At 48.3% G+C, this 18,121-nt stretch overlaps 3 protein-coding genes across 3 annotated transcripts; all 3 read left to right on the top strand.

Moving 5' to 3' along the window:
- The first annotated feature begins 8,976 nt into the window (after window positions 1-8,976).
- F5J12DRAFT_102219 (uncharacterized protein) lies at window positions 8,977-10,662 on the top strand. The gene is made up of 3 exons (XM_051737967.1): window positions 8,977-9,261; window positions 9,316-10,269; window positions 10,330-10,662. Exons 2-3 carry the CDS (start codon window positions 9,331-9,333, stop codon window positions 10,351-10,353), a joined length of 963 nt encoding a protein of 320 aa, XP_051600014.1. The 5' UTR covers window positions 8,977-9,261; window positions 9,316-9,330; the 3' UTR covers window positions 10,354-10,662.
- A 4,126-nt stretch (window positions 10,663-14,788) lies between these two features.
- Window positions 14,789-15,808, top strand: F5J12DRAFT_927500 (uncharacterized protein; the record flags this gene model as incomplete). The annotated part of the gene is made up of 3 exons (XM_051749412.1): window positions 14,789-15,517; window positions 15,614-15,727; window positions 15,785-15,808. The coding sequence occupies 3 exons, from the start codon at window positions 14,789-14,791 to the stop codon at window positions 15,806-15,808; spliced, it is 867 nt and encodes a 288-aa protein (XP_051600015.1).
- A 933-nt stretch (window positions 15,809-16,741) lies between these two features.
- Window positions 16,742-17,942, top strand: F5J12DRAFT_102321 (uncharacterized protein). The gene is made up of 3 exons (XM_051737968.1): window positions 16,742-16,827; window positions 16,888-17,841; window positions 17,898-17,942. Exons 2-3 carry the CDS (start codon window positions 16,903-16,905, stop codon window positions 17,919-17,921), a joined length of 963 nt encoding a protein of 320 aa, XP_051600016.1. The 5' UTR covers window positions 16,742-16,827; window positions 16,888-16,902; the 3' UTR covers window positions 17,922-17,942.
- The last annotated feature ends 179 nt before the right edge of the window (window positions 17,943-18,121 follow it).

Genomic DNA, 18,121 nt, shown 5'->3' on the forward strand with positions numbered 1-18,121 from the left:
TGGGTGAAGACCGGTCTCAGGTTCTGTGGGTTCACTTGGGCATAGCCACTATCCCCCTCTTTGGGGTAGACATCCCATTGTCTAGTTAGGGCATCAGGCTTAGCCCCAAGCTTACCGGGTCTGAATCTAATGACCATATTGAACTGGGAGAGGAACTCTGACCAGCAAGCTTGGCAGTGGGTGAGTACCTTGGAGGTAGAGAAGTACTCAAGGTTCTTATGGTTGGTGACAACATCGATCAGTGAGGCTGAACCCTCAAGGTAGTGATGCCAGGTCTGGAATGCTTCAAAGATGGCAAGCAATTCCTTATCATGGGTATCATAGTTCAGCTCCAGGGCAGTTAGAGTTCAGGAGTAGAAGGCCACTGGATGTATCTGGCTGTTGCTGCAGGTGATGGACAGAATGCCAGCAATGGCATAGTCTGATGCATTGGTCTCTACAGTAATGGGGACCCCAGGGATGAAGTGAGTTAAGACTGGTACAGTAGTAAAGGTGGCCTTGATGTTGTTGAATGACTGGTGGCACTCAGAGAACTTCCAAGGAGCACCCCTGCAGGTAAGCTGAGTCAGTGGTATGATGATGTCCAAGTAGTTGAATATAAAGTGGTGGTAAAAGTTGGCAAAGCTGAGGAAAGATTGTATGTCCTTGACCTTGCAAGGCCCAGGCCAGTCGCAGATGGTCTGGACTTTTTCCTTGGACATTGTGAGGCTGGCAGGGGAGAGGTGGAAACTGAGATACTCAACCAAGTCCAAGTGGAACTCACATTTCTCTGGCTTCACATAAAGACCATGAAGCTGAAGCCAGTGGAGTACTTCTCAGACATGCTGCTTATGGGACTCCTTATCTCTGGAGTAGATTAGGATGTCACCTAGGTAGATGACTATGCAGACATCCAACATGTCCACAAAGATGGTATTCATGAAGTGTTGGAAGGTGGCTGGGGCATTGGTGAGGCCAAGGGGCATCACTAACCACTCATAGGAACCATACCAAGTCTGGAATGCAGTCTTCCATTCATCACCCAGGGCAACCTGGATGAGATGGTAGGCATGCCAGAGATCAATCTTGGTATAGATCTTGGCTCAGCTTGGTGAGTCTAAGAGGTTGGAGATGAGTGGTAGTGGGTATTGGTCTTTCTTAGTGATTTTGTTCAGGCTGTGGAAGTCTACACAGAGCTGAAGGGATCTGTTCTTCTTCTTAATGAAGAGGACTGGTGCAGCATAGGGGGAAGAGGTTGGGCAAATGAAACTGGTGGGGAGGTTTTCATCAATGAAAGTCTGGAGAGCTTGGAGCTTGACCAGGGACAGTGGAGTAGATGGTGCCTAATGGCAGGGTTGTTCCTTCCTCAAGCTCTATCTTCAGGTCATACTCCCAGTGAGGTGGGAGTGCTGAGGCCTTGGCTTTACTGAAGACATCAGCAAGATCATGGTACTCTTCTGGTACATTGGGTAAGGCTGGAGGAGAGGAAGCCAAGGCCAATCAGGCTTGAGCTGAATCTGAGGGGTGGAGCTGAAGTTGGAACTGGGCAGACCCTTCAAGTTTGCAGGCACACACATAGGTGGCTGCATTGATTAGGGAAACGAGAGGGGCCTTCAGGGGAGTGCGAGCCAGGGAGTCAGAGGCCAGTACAGATGGCACAAGGCCAGGTTGGTCACTAGGACCAGAGTCAGGGAGGCCAGTGGAAAACAAGCTTACAGAGGGTGTTGATGGGGGGGTTGGCATTCCTTGTGCAAGAGTCCAGAATGTTAGACTGCCCAATACCCAATCAATCAACAGATTGTAGTGGGTGAGCCAGTCATGTCCAAGAACTATCCTACACTCAGAATCCAATGGGGCTAAAAACAGGGATACTGGGGTGACATCACTGGACATGAAATGGATATTGACATCTACCACTTGGGTTATAGTAAAGGTGGACATTCCATCGAAGAGCCAGAGTTGGATCAGGAAACCAAGTATGGGGTAAATGAGTGTTGATTAACAAATTGATTATCTATAAAACAATGGGTGGAACTGGAATCCACTAAGGTATGAAGCCAAGGTAATGCTGGGTTTTCTAATGTGACATAGGGGGTTAAAGAATTCGGACTGGAAAGAGTGGACACATTGAGATGAGCCTCCAAGTTTGCACAATCAGAGTCAATGCAGCTCCTGGATTGTGTGGAGTCCTGGGAGCTGCTACCTATTTTTTTGTCTTGGGGGTAGGACCTGAGCCTGAGGCTGGTGCAGCTTTGGTGGTGGCTGCAGTGTGAGCCTTGGCTCCTCCAGCTTTCTTGGGGCATTTATCAGTGAAATGACTGGACCCTCTGCAGAACATGCAGAGGTTTCCATCTATGCAATGCTTGCATTCTTCTGGGGTGAGCTTCCCATCCTTACCAAGTTTGCTAGACCCAGGCTTGGACAAGTTGCTAGAACTGTTGCCTGGCTTGGACAGGGGGCCAGTGTTGTTGTTGTTATTAGTGGGCTTGGACCTATCTTGGCCAGTCCTGGCTTGACTGTTGTTGCTGGGGCCCCTGGACCTATTGTTATTGGAGGAGGATGAACCCTGGTGCTTACTCACCCATTGGACTTGTTCCTTGTGCTCCCAATAGCATGCATCTATCTCTTGGGTGAGGTGGCAGAACTCATGAAGAGTCTGGGGTTTTCCAACTTGACAGACCTTGTCCTTAATCCAGTCTGGGAGCCTGGAATGGAAGTGATGGCATAGCACACCATCCCCATAGCCCTGGACTTGTGAAGCAAGCCAATTGAAGTCCACTACATATTTATTGATGCACTGACCATCCTTCATGTATAAATGGTCAAGTTGGCTCTCAGTATCAGCAACCAGGTCATGGGGGCCAAAGGTAGTTTGTAACTCTAGGGAGAACTCCCTCCAGGAGTCCATCCAGAGAGGTTGGTCATCAGGGTCATCAAGTCTGAGCAAGTCTGGCTTGAACCATTCAAGAGCCATGCCCTTGAGGTAAGATTGCACAAAGATGACCTTGGCATGGTCAGTCCTGAAAGCCTGAGGATGATCTTGGAAATTCAGCTTGCACTGAATGAAGAAGGCACAAAGTTTCTTGGGGTCAGTGCCATTGAACATATCAGGCTCATGCAGCTTAGTCCTGCTTGAGGACTTGGGGCTAGTGCAGGTATTGTGAGCCAATAGTTTGATGGCCTTTGTGAGACTGTCGAAGACTGCAACCACAGGTTTGGTGTCTGGGTCTGGGAAGTCTGGTTCATCCTCTGGATTGTTTCATCTGGATTATCATTACTGGGCCCATCATCACTGGGACCATTTCTGGGGTCATTGTCATCAGGATTGTTGTCATCATTGTCACCCAGCCCATCATTGCTGGGGTCATCCTCAGGGATGGGAGCAGTAGGACAATGAGGGGTGGGGGTATTAGATGTTCAGGCTGAAAAGCCCCTGAAAGGACTAATGGGATCTGGAGAGCGCCTAGTGGTGCCCAAGGCAGCTAGTGCTGTCTTGCAGTGGGTTCCACTGGCTGAGGTGGAGTTGGGGTTGGTGGCAGAACAACCACAGGGAGGTTGGAAACAAGTCTTGGTTGCCATGATATGCTGGACCCACACAAGTGGTGAGTCTGAAATACTGTCAAGTTTGTGGTTGTCTGGGTTGAGGCTGGACTGGAGGCCAAAGCAGGCATGAGGCTGAGGGGTCAGAGTCAGGAGGGAAGACAAAGGTACAGAGGGGTGGACTGGTTGGACTTAGCAACTGGGGCTATAGCACTATTCCCTTGCATGGGTCTCAGTCCAAGTCCAAGGCTGAGGTGAGATTATCAGAGTAACTTAGTTGATTTCAGACTGCCCCCCATAGGCTGAGTATCTATGAGTTTATATACTAGAGACAACTATAGTACAGAGACCAGTAACACTGGCCTTGCAAAGATTGCTAAGACAATTGGTAAGACAAGTATTAGTAATGCATGACCAAGGTAATGGAGACTGGGACAGGGCAGACTGGGGACAAGAGCAGGCAGAACTTAACAAAGTGACATGCACTGCAAAGCAGTGTTCACCATGCTAGACTAACTGGAGACATGGGGTTGGTGAGGCTGAGGCCAAACTGAATGAACATGAGGCCAAGTCCGGCTGGGGTTGAGGCACAGTTATGACAGTACTGAGGAACAGTGGAGTATGATACATGCTTTTTTATACTACTATGGAGGTACAGTAACTGGAATCAGAACTGACATATGGAGACCCAGAAATTTTCAAGTAAAACTTCCTAGACAACAAATGAAGGGTAGATGGAGGACATATGAATGGGTAACATAGAACATTCAGAAAAGGAAACAGTCCAGGCATTGGACCATGCAGTGCATGCACTGCAGAGTACCTGACTGTGTGCTGTCAGGGAGGAGCCTGAAGGTAGTCACATGACCCCTCAGAGAATGGTCCATTCAGTCTGGTAGGAGAGCAACACAAGTCTGACAGCCATCAGAGTGGAGATGGTTTGTAACTGACAGAAGTTGGGCAGAGTTGGTGTGGAGTGAGTAAATGACCAGTGGAAGAGGGTGCAGAGTGAGTAAGGACTTAGAGTGAACACATGGTTATGACAAGTATCCACTGGTGATGATATGCTTGACAAGGTCAAGCTGCATGAATCTATGACATGTATCTTGACTTGGGCCCTGCCAGCTGCTGTATATACATGAGAGCCTGAAGACATGGTTGAATGATTCATAATGCTCAGTGGAGAAAATGATTGCTGGTCCAAAACAGTGGATGCATGCAGGGAGGTGAATGAGAAAATAAAACTTTGGCTTCATTATGAGGATACTGGGAGTGCAGATTACTGTGACATTGAGGAAGTCTTCTATCATCCAAGTGAGCCATGCCTATTGATTTCAACAAATCAATGAGTATGTCATTCAGTGTGTGAGGAATACTAACCAGGTAAACTTCAATGTGATCAATCTTTGTGTGCCAATGGAGCATGACTAATTCTCCAAGAGTTGTCCATCCATCCATCAGTCTGTGGTATCAAGTCATGGATGATGAATGGCATTACTTGCACTAAGCTCTTGAAATGCTTCCTGATCAGTCCACCTTTGTAGTGACAAATATATTCCAGATTCAAACTTGGTGCATTGAGTGCATTGTGGTTGATTGAATCCAGGTGGCTTTGAAAGATGTCGAGCAATTTTGCCTTCTTGATAAGATACATGGTCTGTCCCCAGAAGTACAGTCATCAACCTAGATTTGAGACACCAATATTAAAAATGCCCATTTTACAACACAACACAATTATAAGTAGATCAGAATGGATGACAGGGCTATTAAAATAGTAGAGAATGTCTGGATAAAGGTTTCTTTAGGATCGTAACTGTAGTTATGCAGTGGTGAAGCCTCAGAAATTAAATTGCTTATCAGTGGTCACACCATGATTTGAGACACCCCAAATATGGTATAGTGGGCATCAGCAGTTATCAGAATATTATCAATCATCATCCGACTGTGCATCCTCCTCATTTTCACCATCATTGTCATTTTCACCCACCTCCTCTGTGTCTGCACTACCAAGGATGGGCTTTGGAGCTGGCTGCTTGAGCTTCCTGCACTTTGGTTTTGCCCAATGAGGTTGGTGATTTTCTGCTTTTGCCTGATCTCTCTCAAGCTCCCAGAGCTGCAACTCTTCATGATATGTCTTCCAAAGGGCCTTGTTACACTCTTGGCAAACTGCTTCTTCTTCTCTCCATGCCACCAACAATTCATTTCATTCATCCCTTTGTTTTTGCCATGCTTTGCAAGCAGCATCCTGCTCTGCAATGGACTTATGGTGGTCCACAACCCAGTTGTAAAACTCATCACCAGTAAGTAACTTTGGAAGGCCATCCCCATTAAGCTGACCTTTCTTTTTCTTCTTTCACTTCTCCTCATTATTTTCCAGCTCTTTTGTTACCTGGTCAACATACATTGACTGTAAGACAAGTGTTGCCTGGGATCCAATGAGTGCACTCTTGTACTTTGCCTCACAGGCATAAGCTGCTGACAAAGCATCCTGGTAAGTGTGTTCCTTCTCATTAGAAGGTTCTTCATCCAACAGTGCAGATTTCCATTTTTATGTGGGAGTTAGAGGAGGTGGGAGATAGGTTGGTGTTGGAGATATATTCTCCCCTGTGTTCTGCTCACTTTGGTGCGATGTTTGGGTGCTTACATAATCACCTTAGAGCGCACATTTTACAATAGTTTATTCACTGTTCCCTCAGTAGCTTGTTGCACTACTGAGGGTAAGCTCATGTTCACTACCAGTATTATACTTACTGATATCCTGTAGATACCTACAGGTTGGTCTAATACATCAGTAGCTTGTTGCACTACTGAGGATACCTACAGCATCCTTCAAAATGTTGGACAGATTTGCAAAGAACAGCACAGGAAAGACAATGCCTCAATTCTCCAGCAAGGCTTACAATTCCATTTTCCATGGCATGATGAAGGTGCTGAATGACATCCTTTGTAATCCCTATCACAGTGTGAGGTTGTGCGATCAGCTTTCTCAGTGGGCAAAGGAAGGATGGTAAGTACTGGGGCAGCTGACATGCTCACACTGACTCCTTGTATCAGGACTGCACTGCAAGAGGTTGATTCAAATGTAGAGAGGTACCAGCACATTCAGGCAGTCCTTGATTGATTTCATAATACCTAGTCCTGTCATACCTGTCATCACACATAGTATGCAATTGATGCCAATGCTCCTGTTCCTGTCATACTTGCTGTGAACTGTTCCTAGTTGTGGAGTGATCACATGTTTGCAAAGTAAACATTGAGATGGGGAGTACTGGACAACACCCCAAGGAGAATACAGTCTGGCCAGTTTTGTACAGTGATATCTAAGCATGAAAGTTCCATAGCAATCCATAGTAAGTAAGATACTGGACAAAGTTCCATGACAATGTGACCATTCCATAGTAACAGGCAACTAGCCATAGCAAAAAGTGTTGTTGGGTGCATCTGTCCAGCCTGGACCTAGCTAGGGGACTCTGTGTATTATGGAGCACTGTGGAGAGCTCCACAGCTCAAAGTGATTTACTGATGAATGACCTGGACTGCCTTTTTTCATACCCTCCGGTCAGCTGATTGGCATGGCAAATCCAGAGCCCTTGGAGCTTTGTGTCCTGTATAATGGGAGATGACGGATACCGGAATGGGTTAGCTGATACCAAGAAACACACACAGCTTCATTTCTCGCTGATGGATGAACGTGAGACGTGAAGTTTTCATACCATTGCCCAGGCCTATGTTGGTTGCAACATTCAGAATAGGTCTATAAAAGAAGCACTCTCGTCTATGGAAATTATGCATCCAAGCCACAAGTGATCCAAAAGATATATGTAAAATTCGTAGATGTGGTAAGCAGTAAGGCTAACTGGTCGATGTGAACCTAGTTCGCTCTAACTGGAATCAGTAACCTGAATGGGATTCATAATACAGATTAGATACAATTGTAAATAGCTGCATGTTGTGATCGTCTGGCAGTCAGATGATCGCAAAGGAGTCGAGCTTCAAGACGTGAAAGTCGATACCGTCCGCCGATTGCTGACAACGTTGAATTCTACGTCGTCGAGTTTTTCCTCCTCCTCGCTTTACAGTTTTTAAGGCCTTATTTGATCTTCACGGACCCGAACTATGTCGGAAGAGGTAATCACGGATATGAAGATCAACGGCGGGCTAATACATGTTAGTGCCGCGCTCGCACGCATGACCATGACGAATGGGTTTTCGCAGCCAGATATGTACTTCGGGGGCCTCTGTCTCCCGCGTGGTTCGAAGCGATTGAATCGATTACTTCCGCTAAACTCCTTGCACTATGGACACACCACCGAAAATGTCCTACTGTGGTTCGGGCGTTAAAGGACGACCACTTGGACCAAAACTGAACGCCTTCTACGGAACATTGTTGATGGCCACTTTACGGTCAAGTGGTGTTGCACTCGGTGAACGTCCGGAAGGTATCCAATGTTTAATTTTGATATAGTTGCAAACGACGCCGCCCAACGGTGAGAGGGCTTCATGGAGACGATATTTGGATCCCACAATTCTGGCATCGTGGACAAGCCCTGCGTGACAAAAAAACCGACAAAATGTCGAAAAAACTATACGGATAGTTTCGACAATGCAACTGCGTTCACCGATCGGGACACTCGATATCAACCTTCGAGATCAGCACTTCCGTTTTGTAACAAAGTGGAAGAGTTAATCTCGAGGGTGGGTCCTTGACGTTTGTAGAAGTTGGCTGATTTTAATTTGTTAAATGTCAGGTTGGTCTGGGGATGTGTAAAGCGTTGAACGCGAATCCGCATTTCACCAGAGTACTCTCGAGATGGATGGCGTAATTTGGAGAGTGGTGTCCAATCTGGTCGGGAAGGAACAATTGTCTTCCTTCGACTCAGGGGAGACTATGTTCAATCACAAGCAGGCCTGGAAGGCTCATCCCGTCTGTTGCAATCCTTGCCCGAAACCTGCGTCGAGTGTCAGCCGGTGGAGGCTTCCACCAAAAAACGGGGCGATAGTTCTTCATCTTTCCTTGCTCGTAGGTTGCATAGGCTTTCTCCGACAACAATTTGACTGCGCTGTTATTTGGGACCATCATGTTTCATCCCCTCTGCCATGATTACCCAGCCTCGATGTAGTTTGACATCCCCAGATCATCAGACGTACAAAGACCAGCAAGGTACGAAACACATGTGCAATATCCATCCAATCGTTGACAAATGCTCACATTGGCAGGTGGAGGGTATGCAGGATATCTGCATTTGCCGAATATCCGAATTTCCCCTTTCCCAGTACAGCATCGGGGCTTCTTCCATCACCTCGTTTATTGATAAATTCTACATCCCAGCGTTGCGGACACAAATGGCTGCAGAGGTATTACAAAACAGGGAATAATTGAGGTCGATAACGAACCATGCGATCCCCTCTTTGTGAAATTCAACTCCACGATGAAAACATGGTGCGCTGTCCGGAGCCCTGGTGCTCAGTTATCTTCGTATCTTCACGACGGAAATGGTCTTTGACTCTGATTTCTGCCGCTGACGTACTCGCTGGGCAGTGGACATTCCGATTGAATCTCGACCCACGCATTGTAATATTGTACGCAGGCGGCCGAAAGCATTGGAGAAGGGGATGCCTGGTGACTTATCGCCAATCTACATTGACCTCGGGGAATACGCACGTGCAGCCTAACTGGCCTACAAAAGGCCAGGTATCGACGGAAGCATAGTTGAAACGCAGAGCTTGCCCACTACATTGCAGGTCTGTATATGTTCCTATCTGTCCATGCGTCCCTGACACGACGAGATGCTCTAGTATCTATCATCCAGCATGTCTGCCTCTTCCGAACCGTCATACGCAGCGTCGCCCTTCGACCATGTGAAGGCGGACGTTATTTTACGGTCTTCTGACGACGTTGAATTCCGCATATTCAAGCTATTCCTCACTCTGGCATCGCCGTTCTTCGAGACCCTATTTGATCTTCCCCAGCCATCAGAGGAGATGATCACGGATGTGGAGTTCAAGGATGGACTACCCATCGTCCCTGTCTCAGAAGACAGCAAGGCGCTGGATCCACTCCTCCGCTTCTGCTACCCCTGCACTTTGTCAGAGGATCCTGCCATCGAGGATTTTAGAGACGTCATAAACGTACTGGAGGCGGCAAAAAAGTATTCCCTCGACGCAATCGAGAGGACAGTATGCAAATCTCTGTTCAACCCCAAGATATTGGAGGCGAACTCACTGCGTTGCTTCGCGATTGCGTGCCGCGCTCGCATGCAGGATGAATGTGTTCTTGCTGCCAAATACACCCTTCGAGAGCCCTTGGTTCCGATGTGGTTCGAGGAGATCGAGTTGATTACCTCCAGCGAGCTGCTTTCATTGTTGGCGTATCATAAAAAATGCGGCGAGGCCATTCAGGAATTGAAGGACGAATACTCTTGGATCGCAGCCGAATACCCTAATTGGAATGCCGCTCCATGGATGGTCGCCCTGAATTCCAGTGGCAGCTACTGTGGATGCGCTCGGTCAACGTCGCAAAGAGTCATGTTAAGTGGATTTACGAGTGCTCAGTGGTGGGAGGTCTTCATGGACTCCGCTTTTTTGGATTTGCGCGACAAGCCGTGCGCGGAAACCATCCGACAACACGCCGAAAAGGCCATACAGACCGTTCGGCAACGCGGTTGCGGTTACTGTTCTCCTGTGGTACCGGGAGCCATGTTAGCTTTCGCGACTTTCTTTAGCAACAAAGTTGAAGAGCTAATCGCCACGGTGGGTTCTTTCCCTGAGATGCAATGCTTGGAGACATCGACCAACTTCGTTTTGTCGCAGGTCGAGTTGGACCTGAAGTTCTGACACCCAAGGCAACCTCCGTTCTTTTTTTTGCAAATGCCTGATCAGTGATCGGGACACAAAGTAAACAGTAGCAGTGTTCTCACCGTTACCTTCAAGTGTTGTATGACGTGTTCTGCGCTATGTAAGTACGTGTTCCAGAGGTGTAGGACGGCTTTTGCCAGACTGGTCATCAATGAAATTGGATGAATTACAGTAACCGTGTTCGTGCTACATTCGCGAGAAAGATGAAAGTAACTTTACCTGGAGCCTCACCTATGCACATGTGGGCCTACGCTTTGACATCAAGATTTGCATACTATATTAGTCTTCTTTAGAAGCTTCTCGCGGGAGCAGAACTGGCCTATAAAAGGCCGGACGTCTCACAGTTGAAACAGAGCTTCAGCATACCTATGTCTCTGACACGACGAAACACTCTGGCGGCTAGCATCATAAATGCCCGTCTCTACTGAACCTTCTTGCGCGCCGCCGCCCTTCGACCGTCCGAAGGCGGATCGTGATTTTACGGTCATCTGACAACGTTGACTTTTGCATATTCAAGCTTCCTCTCTCGCATCGCCGTTCTCTGATCTCCCCCAGACGTCAGAGGAGATGAGCATGGTTGTGGTGATGAAGGACGTACTACCCGTCATCCCTGTCTCGGAGGACAACAAGACCCTGGATCCACTCCTCCGCTTCTACTACCCTCGAGGATCCTGCCCTTGAGAGCGTACTCGGGGTGGAGAAAAAGTATTCCCTCAACGTAATCGAGAGGACAGCGCACAGATCTTTGTTCAGCCCGAAATTATTAGAGACAAATTCACCTCGTTGCTTCGCAATTGCGTACCGCGTTCGCATACGGGAAGAGTGTGTTCTTGCTGCCAAACACACTCTTCAAGCTTCAAGAGCCTATGATTCCGATGTGGTTCGGAGAGATCGAGTTGATTACTGCTACCGAACTCTTTGCACTTTGACATACCGTTGCAATTGCGCGAATGCTGTTCAGGTTTAAAGGACGGCTTCTCTTAGGCCACATCTGAATACGTTCAGTGGAGCGTTGCCCCGAGGATGATCGGCAAGTCTTCTACCAGTGTCGGTTGTTCGAATTGCGTTTGCGCTCGGACAACGTTGGGAGCGCACCATGTATTTCATGGAGAGGCAGTTTCGCAATGGTGGGAGGTTTTCATGGAATCCACCTTTCTGGAACTACAGGACAAGCACTGCGCGGAGGCTATCCGATAACAGAGCAAAAAGAATGTACAGACACCTCGACAACGCGACTGTCGTAGTTGTTCTGGCTTGCAAGAATATGCCGCTCTGTTACTAGGAAAGTCGAAGAGTTAATCGCCAAGGTAGGTTCTTTTCACAAGGTGCGATGCTTGGAAACCATCAAGTAACCTCGTTATGTCGCAGGTCAAGCCAGACCTGAAGTTTTGATACATTCGATTTGTTTTTACAAGCACCTGATCAGTGATCGGGCTCCAAAGTAATCCAGACTCCAGAGTAGCCTAGTGCTCGACGCTTCTCGCCATTACCTTAGTGTCGCATGGCATGTAGGGTAGTTTTTCCCGTCTGCTTGTAAATGCAAACGAGTCTGCCCCGTTGGCACTAAACTGGGCAGGGATGGGATAATGTACATTTTTTAGTCTCACGTGCGGACCTGTTAGGTTGATGTCAAGATTGACATACTAGTCTCCTTGGAAAGGGAGTCGCTCAGCGCGTAAGGTACTGCATGTGCTGCTTCCTGGAGGGCTTGAACAGGCCCGGTGGCTGTGGACAGCATCAACGACTTCTTTCCTATCGCGTTGGACAGGCTCGCAACGCACGGGGGATATTGAGAACGCGAGTCACCACGTACGCATCCCTTGAGCTTGCACCTCAGCCACATCGCTACAGTGGCTGGTCGAGCAGGGATAGGAAATTCGAACAAGCAAGAAAAAATCCTTTGTAAAATGTTTGTGTTTCACCTGGGTGGAATTGATTTTAGGGAGTAGGGTAGAATGTCTGCGAGTCTCTATCATACTTGATCATTCCTGCGTTCGCGGACGCCGGGGGCGGAGGGAACGTGACGCGGTAGTCTGCGTTGCGAAGATACTTGGCGGTTCGGGGTCGCAAGGGAAGCGCGAGAACAGACATGGCTAACTTGACCTCAGTAAATGTTAAAGAATGTGGCGTCTGGAGTGGATCATTACTGGCAAGTTTTCGACTCCCCTGCGGCAGGTGCCAACTTCCCTTGCTGGCGATCGAGCCTCTTCCTCCTATCAGGCCGAGCAGATTCTTTCAGTGGCCTTCATTGAAGACGAAGCACTGCTGACCCACATCTAAAGTGCAGTGTGTGACTTATCCCAGCGCATTGAATATTCAATGCTATGTAATACACTCCCGACCTACGCGACAGCAATAGTGTACTGTTCATCTCTGTTTCTCTCGCAGATTCTGATGGTGTTCATTCTTTCGCGTGTGTCTTCCATGTTGTGATCATCGTTCTGGTGAGTCCGTCCTTTCTCGTCTCATCCGCATGTTGATGTGTTGCTCCATTTTTTCACCACACGCGCATGGCGTAATTATCTGCAACGGCAGAATTTACTCCGTGAGCCCTTACAGTGTGTCATCGGCAGAGCAGCATTTACAGGTCTACGTTCGTTGGATTGCTTGAAATTTCTGACCTTTACCCTCTCGAGCTCGACCCTGGATCTTCGTCCATCGATAAACGGCTCCGTCCCGCCTCGAATGAAAAAGTTGTCACAAAGCCGGTATGCTAGAGGCAAAAAGGGGTGCCGGCTTGGTGGCTGTGGTGGGTCCCTTGCCACGTTTGACGCTTTAATTTCATCTCGATGGATTTGTGTTAGATTTAATTGGGGAGTGTGCAATCGGCGACAGCCTTGACGTTGCGCCGCGAAGTCTTCCAACACTTGCTTGTATTCCTTGATTGGACGATCCCAAAATTCTGTTTGTAGAGATCGATGAACCGTATTGCTGGTGGCCAGCGGGCAACGTCCAGAAGGCACCCAACACTTAATGGAAATGCAGCTGTCCCGTTGTGGGAAGCCTTCATGGACGCCACCTTTCTGGGCTTGAGGGACAAGCCCTGCGCCGAGACTATCCGAAGAAATGTGAAGAAAGCAATACAGACAGTTCGACAGCGCAATTGCGTTCATTGTTCTTCGCCTGGAGGTATACGAGAAATCGGGACACTCTTCATAACGAAAGTGGAAGAATCGGTTTCAAAGATGAGTTCCGTCTCCGTTGGCGACGCCCGTAGAAGTTGGACGACTTTATCACACATCAGGTTGAGCCCGAGCCGCGGTTTCGAAAGGGCAATGATAACTTCCTTCTAGTTGAAAAGGTGGGGGGACGCGTAAGGCGTTGAATGTGACCCCGTGTTTGTTATAAGTGTCCGTGTGGGATGGATATACCGCCAGGTTAGTCTCGATATGGACGTGTCTTGAAGATTAGGTCACTATTACAAGCCAACCTATAAAGCTTATCACGTCACTTGGATTCGCTGGGCCAAACCCGCACTGAGAAGAAGCCATCCAGTCGAGAGTCGAGGCTCTTGCCTAACCTTTGCAGAAACAACACAGGGGCACAGGGCAACGGTATATCGTCCTTACTCGCAGGTCGCGTAGTCTTCAGCGCTGCGATAATTTGACCACATTACGGTTGGGAGCATGACATTTCATCCTTCCTCCCCTAGTCATCCACCCTCGGCATGGTACGACATTGATATCGCAGCCCATAATGTACCAATCATGCGTGCAATACTCATCCAATCACTGACGAGTACCTGCGTTAACAGGTGTAAGGTTTGCAAGCTATCTGAGGACAGCCCAGGCCGCCACCGGAACAACTAGATTTCCCCCTTTCCCAGTGTAGCGTTGAGTCTTCTTTCATCACCTCGTTTATTGATAAACCCTGCATTCCAACCTTGATGACACAAAGGGTGGTAACGATTTTACAAACAAGACGCAATGGAAGTCGATCACAAACCCTGTGACCCACGGAGATCCTTGTTCAGCGGAGGCAAAGACATCCTTTTCAAATCCCATTCCATGATGTATGCAAGGTGCAACGTCCGGCACATCAAGGTACGTCATAGTATATACTTATCTGCGTATCTTCGTCATGTGAATCGTCGTTGACTCTGGTTCTCTCTATCGATAAGCCTTGGGAGGTCAAATTGTCTGACTGCGTGTTGAAGCACGTTGTGGAACGTGATACAAGGACAGCCGAAAAGATTGGGGGAAGGGGATTGGGGGAAGGGGATGCCTGTGACTTATTGCCAATCTACATTGACCTCATTTAGTACACGCAGGCAGCCTAACTGGCCTACAAAAGGCTGGGCATCGACAGAAGTACAGTTGAAACGCAGAGCTTCCGTACATTTCAGGTCTGTATATACTTCCATCCACCCATACATCTCTGACACGACGAAATACTCTAGCCGCTACCATCCAGCATGTCCGCTTCTATTGAACCTTCCTGCGCGCCGCACCCCTTTGACCATGTGAAGGCGGACGTCATTTTACGGTCATCTGACGACGTTGACTTCCGCGTATTCAAGCTGTTCCTCTCTCTCGCATCGCCATTCTCTGAGACCCTCTTTGATCTTCCCCAGCCGTCAGAGGAGATGAGCACGGATGCGGAGTTCAAGGACGGATTACCCATCATCCCTGTCTCAGAAGACAGAAAGACCCTGGATGGACTCCTCCACTTTTGTTACCCCTGCACTCTGTCAGAGGATCCTGCCATCGAGGATTTCAGAGACATCGTGAACGTACTCGAGGCGGCCAAGAAGTATTCCCTCGATGCAATCGAGAATACAGTATGCAAATCTCTGTTTAACCCGAAGATATTGGAGGCAAACTCGTTGCGCTGCTTCTCGATCGCATGCCGCGCTCGCATGCAAAACGAGTGCGCTCTTGCCGCTAAACACTCCCTGCGGGAGCCTTCGGTTCCGATGTGGTTCGAAGAGATCGAATTGATTACCGCCAGCGAGCTGCTTTCGTTGTTGACGTATCATAAAAAATGCGGCGACGCTATTCAGACGTTGAATGCGGACTACTCTTGGATCACAGCCGAATATCGCCAATGGAATGCTGCCCCATGGATGGTTGGATTGACTTCTGGTGGTAGCCACTGTGGATGTACTAAATCGACGTCGGGAAGATCCACGCTAAATGAGCATGTGAGTGTTCAGTGGTGGGAAACCTTCATGGACTCCACTTTCGTGGATTTGCGCGACAAGCTTTGTGCGGAAACCATTTGACAAAACGTCGAAAAGGCAATACAGACGGCTCGGCAACGCAATTGTGGTTACTGTTCTCCTGCAGTTTCTGGAGGCATGCGAGAATTTGGGACCCTCTTTATCAACGAAGTTGAAGAGTCAATCTCACAGGTGAGATCTGCCCACTTTCGATACTTGATGGCGTCAGGTAACTTTCTCGTATCGCAGGTTGAACTGGAGTTGAGATTCTGAAAGTGACAATGTCTACTTTGTTAATAGGTTCGTGACATGGCGGTCGTGTGTAGGGTATCGAAAGTGATGTTGTCCTATCTGTAAGTCTGCTTGCTTGCAATAAATCTGCCACTGGGATATTTCTCGACGTACATGCCGTATCTTGGGGAGTAGATTCGACCACGGGCGAAGCTGGAGGACTTGTCTACTGACTTAGCTGCCCAAAACTCGCGTTGAGCGTCAGCCCAGGGACCCTCACCTGCCTTCAAAACAACTCGTGAGCAATAGTGTTATCGCCATTCCCTGCTCACAGGTTTGATGATACTTCTTGTGACGACAATTTGACTGCACTATTGTTGGAGCGCATGACATTTTATCTCTTATGCCCTGGTTATCCGCCCTTAGCATGACACTACATTCTCGAATCCATCACAGCCAATAAGGTACGTAACATATGTGCGGTGCTTGTCCAATCACTGAGGAATGCCGCAGGTAAAGGGTATGCAAGATGTCTGAAGACAGTCCAGGTCGCGATCCAAATGGTCGTAATCTAGTACAACGTTCATCACCTTGTTTATCGATAGGCTCCCTATTCCAGCGTATGGATACGAAGGATTGCAACTATTTTACAAAACAAGGTGAGATGGAAGTCGATAACGAACCCTATGACCCACGGCCGTCCCTGTTCATTGATGGTAAAGACATCCTTTTGAAATCTCGATTCCATCATGTAGGCAAGGTGCAGGGTCCTGTACGTCATAATATTCAGTTGTTTCCATATCTTTCTCATCTGAATGCTTATTGATTCTGATGCCATCTATCGACATAGCCTTGGGAAGTAAAAACGTTTGACTGCGTGCCGAAGCGTGTTTTGCAACATTGTAAGAGGGAGGCCGAAACGATTGGGAGAAGGGGATGACTGTGCTATCACCAATCTGCGTCGACCTCGCGCAGTACAGCGTGCAGCCTAACTGACCTACAAAAGGCCGTCCGTCGACGAGAGCACCGTCCAAACCCAGACATTCCCCACTACACGTCAGGTCTGTAAATGTCTTAAAGACTGTCTGTCCGTATGTCCCTGACCCGACGAACCAATCTAGCTGCTAGCATCATATATGTCTGCCTCTTCCGAGCCTTCCTGCGCACCTTCGCCCTTCGACCATGCGAGGGCAGATGTGATTTTACGTTCATCTGACGACGTTGACTTTCGCGTATTCAAGTTGTTCCTCTCTCTCGCATCACCGTTCTTCGAGACCCTCTTTGATCTCCCTCAACCGTCAGAGGAGATGTGTACAGATGTGGAGATGAAGGACGGACTACCTGTCATCCCTGTCTCAGAAGACAGCAAGACGCTGGACCCACTACTCCGCTTCTGCTATCCCTGCACTCTGGCAGAGGATCCTGTCCTTGAGGATTTCAGAGACGTCGTAAACGTGCTCGAGGCGGCCAAAAAGTATTCCCTCGACGCAATCGAGCAGACGGTATGCAAATCTCTGTTCAACCCGAAGATATTGGAGGAGAACTCGCTGCGTTGCTTCGCTGTCGCGTGCCGCGCTCGCCTGCAGGATGAATCTGTACTCGCCGCCAGATACACCCTTCGGGAACCTCTGGTTCCAGTGTGGTTCGAGGAGATTGAATTGATTACTTCCACTGAACTCCTTGCGCTGCTAACATATCACCGCAAATGCGCTGCCGCTGTACTGGTGCTGAAGAATGACCTGTCTTGGATCACAGTCGAATACCCTCAGTGGTCTGCTGCGCCATGGATGATCGCCATGAACCCCGATGGTTACAATTGTTGCACCCAGCCAATGTCCGGAAGGTACCCTAAGTTTCACGGATACCAAGTTGCGCAGTGGTGGGAAATGTTCATGGACTCCACTTTTCTGGATATGCGGGACAAGCCCTGCGCGGAAACTATCCGACAAAATGTCGACAAGGCTATACAGACAGTTCGACAACGCAACTGCAGTAGTTGTTCTTCCACGGCGCCGGCAGGCTTGCGAGAATTCGCAAGTCTCTTTACTAACAAAGCCGAAGAGTTAATCGCCAAGGTGAGTTTCCCTCCCTGTAACACTTGAAGACATCTAGTGACCTGGTTATATTGCAGGTCGAGCTAGACCTGAAGTTTTGACGTCCGGGATATACTCCACCCGTTTTTGCAAATTTGCCTGATTATATAGTGATCGGGGCACAAAGTAACTGTTTCCGCCTTGTACCTTGACGCGCTTCACGATGTATGTTGTAGAACTGAGAAATGTAGGATAGTTTTGCCAGTCTACCTGTGAATTTGCAAGAATCAATTTGAGCAATGTTCACACTGGACTTGGAACG

Source organism: Pisolithus orientalis, assembly GCF_024613125.1.
Source record: "Pisolithus orientalis strain OTSU chromosome Unknown F5J12scaffold_14, whole genome shotgun sequence".
Taxonomy (NCBI): Eukaryota; Fungi; Basidiomycota; class Agaricomycetes; order Boletales; family Pisolithaceae; genus Pisolithus; species Pisolithus orientalis.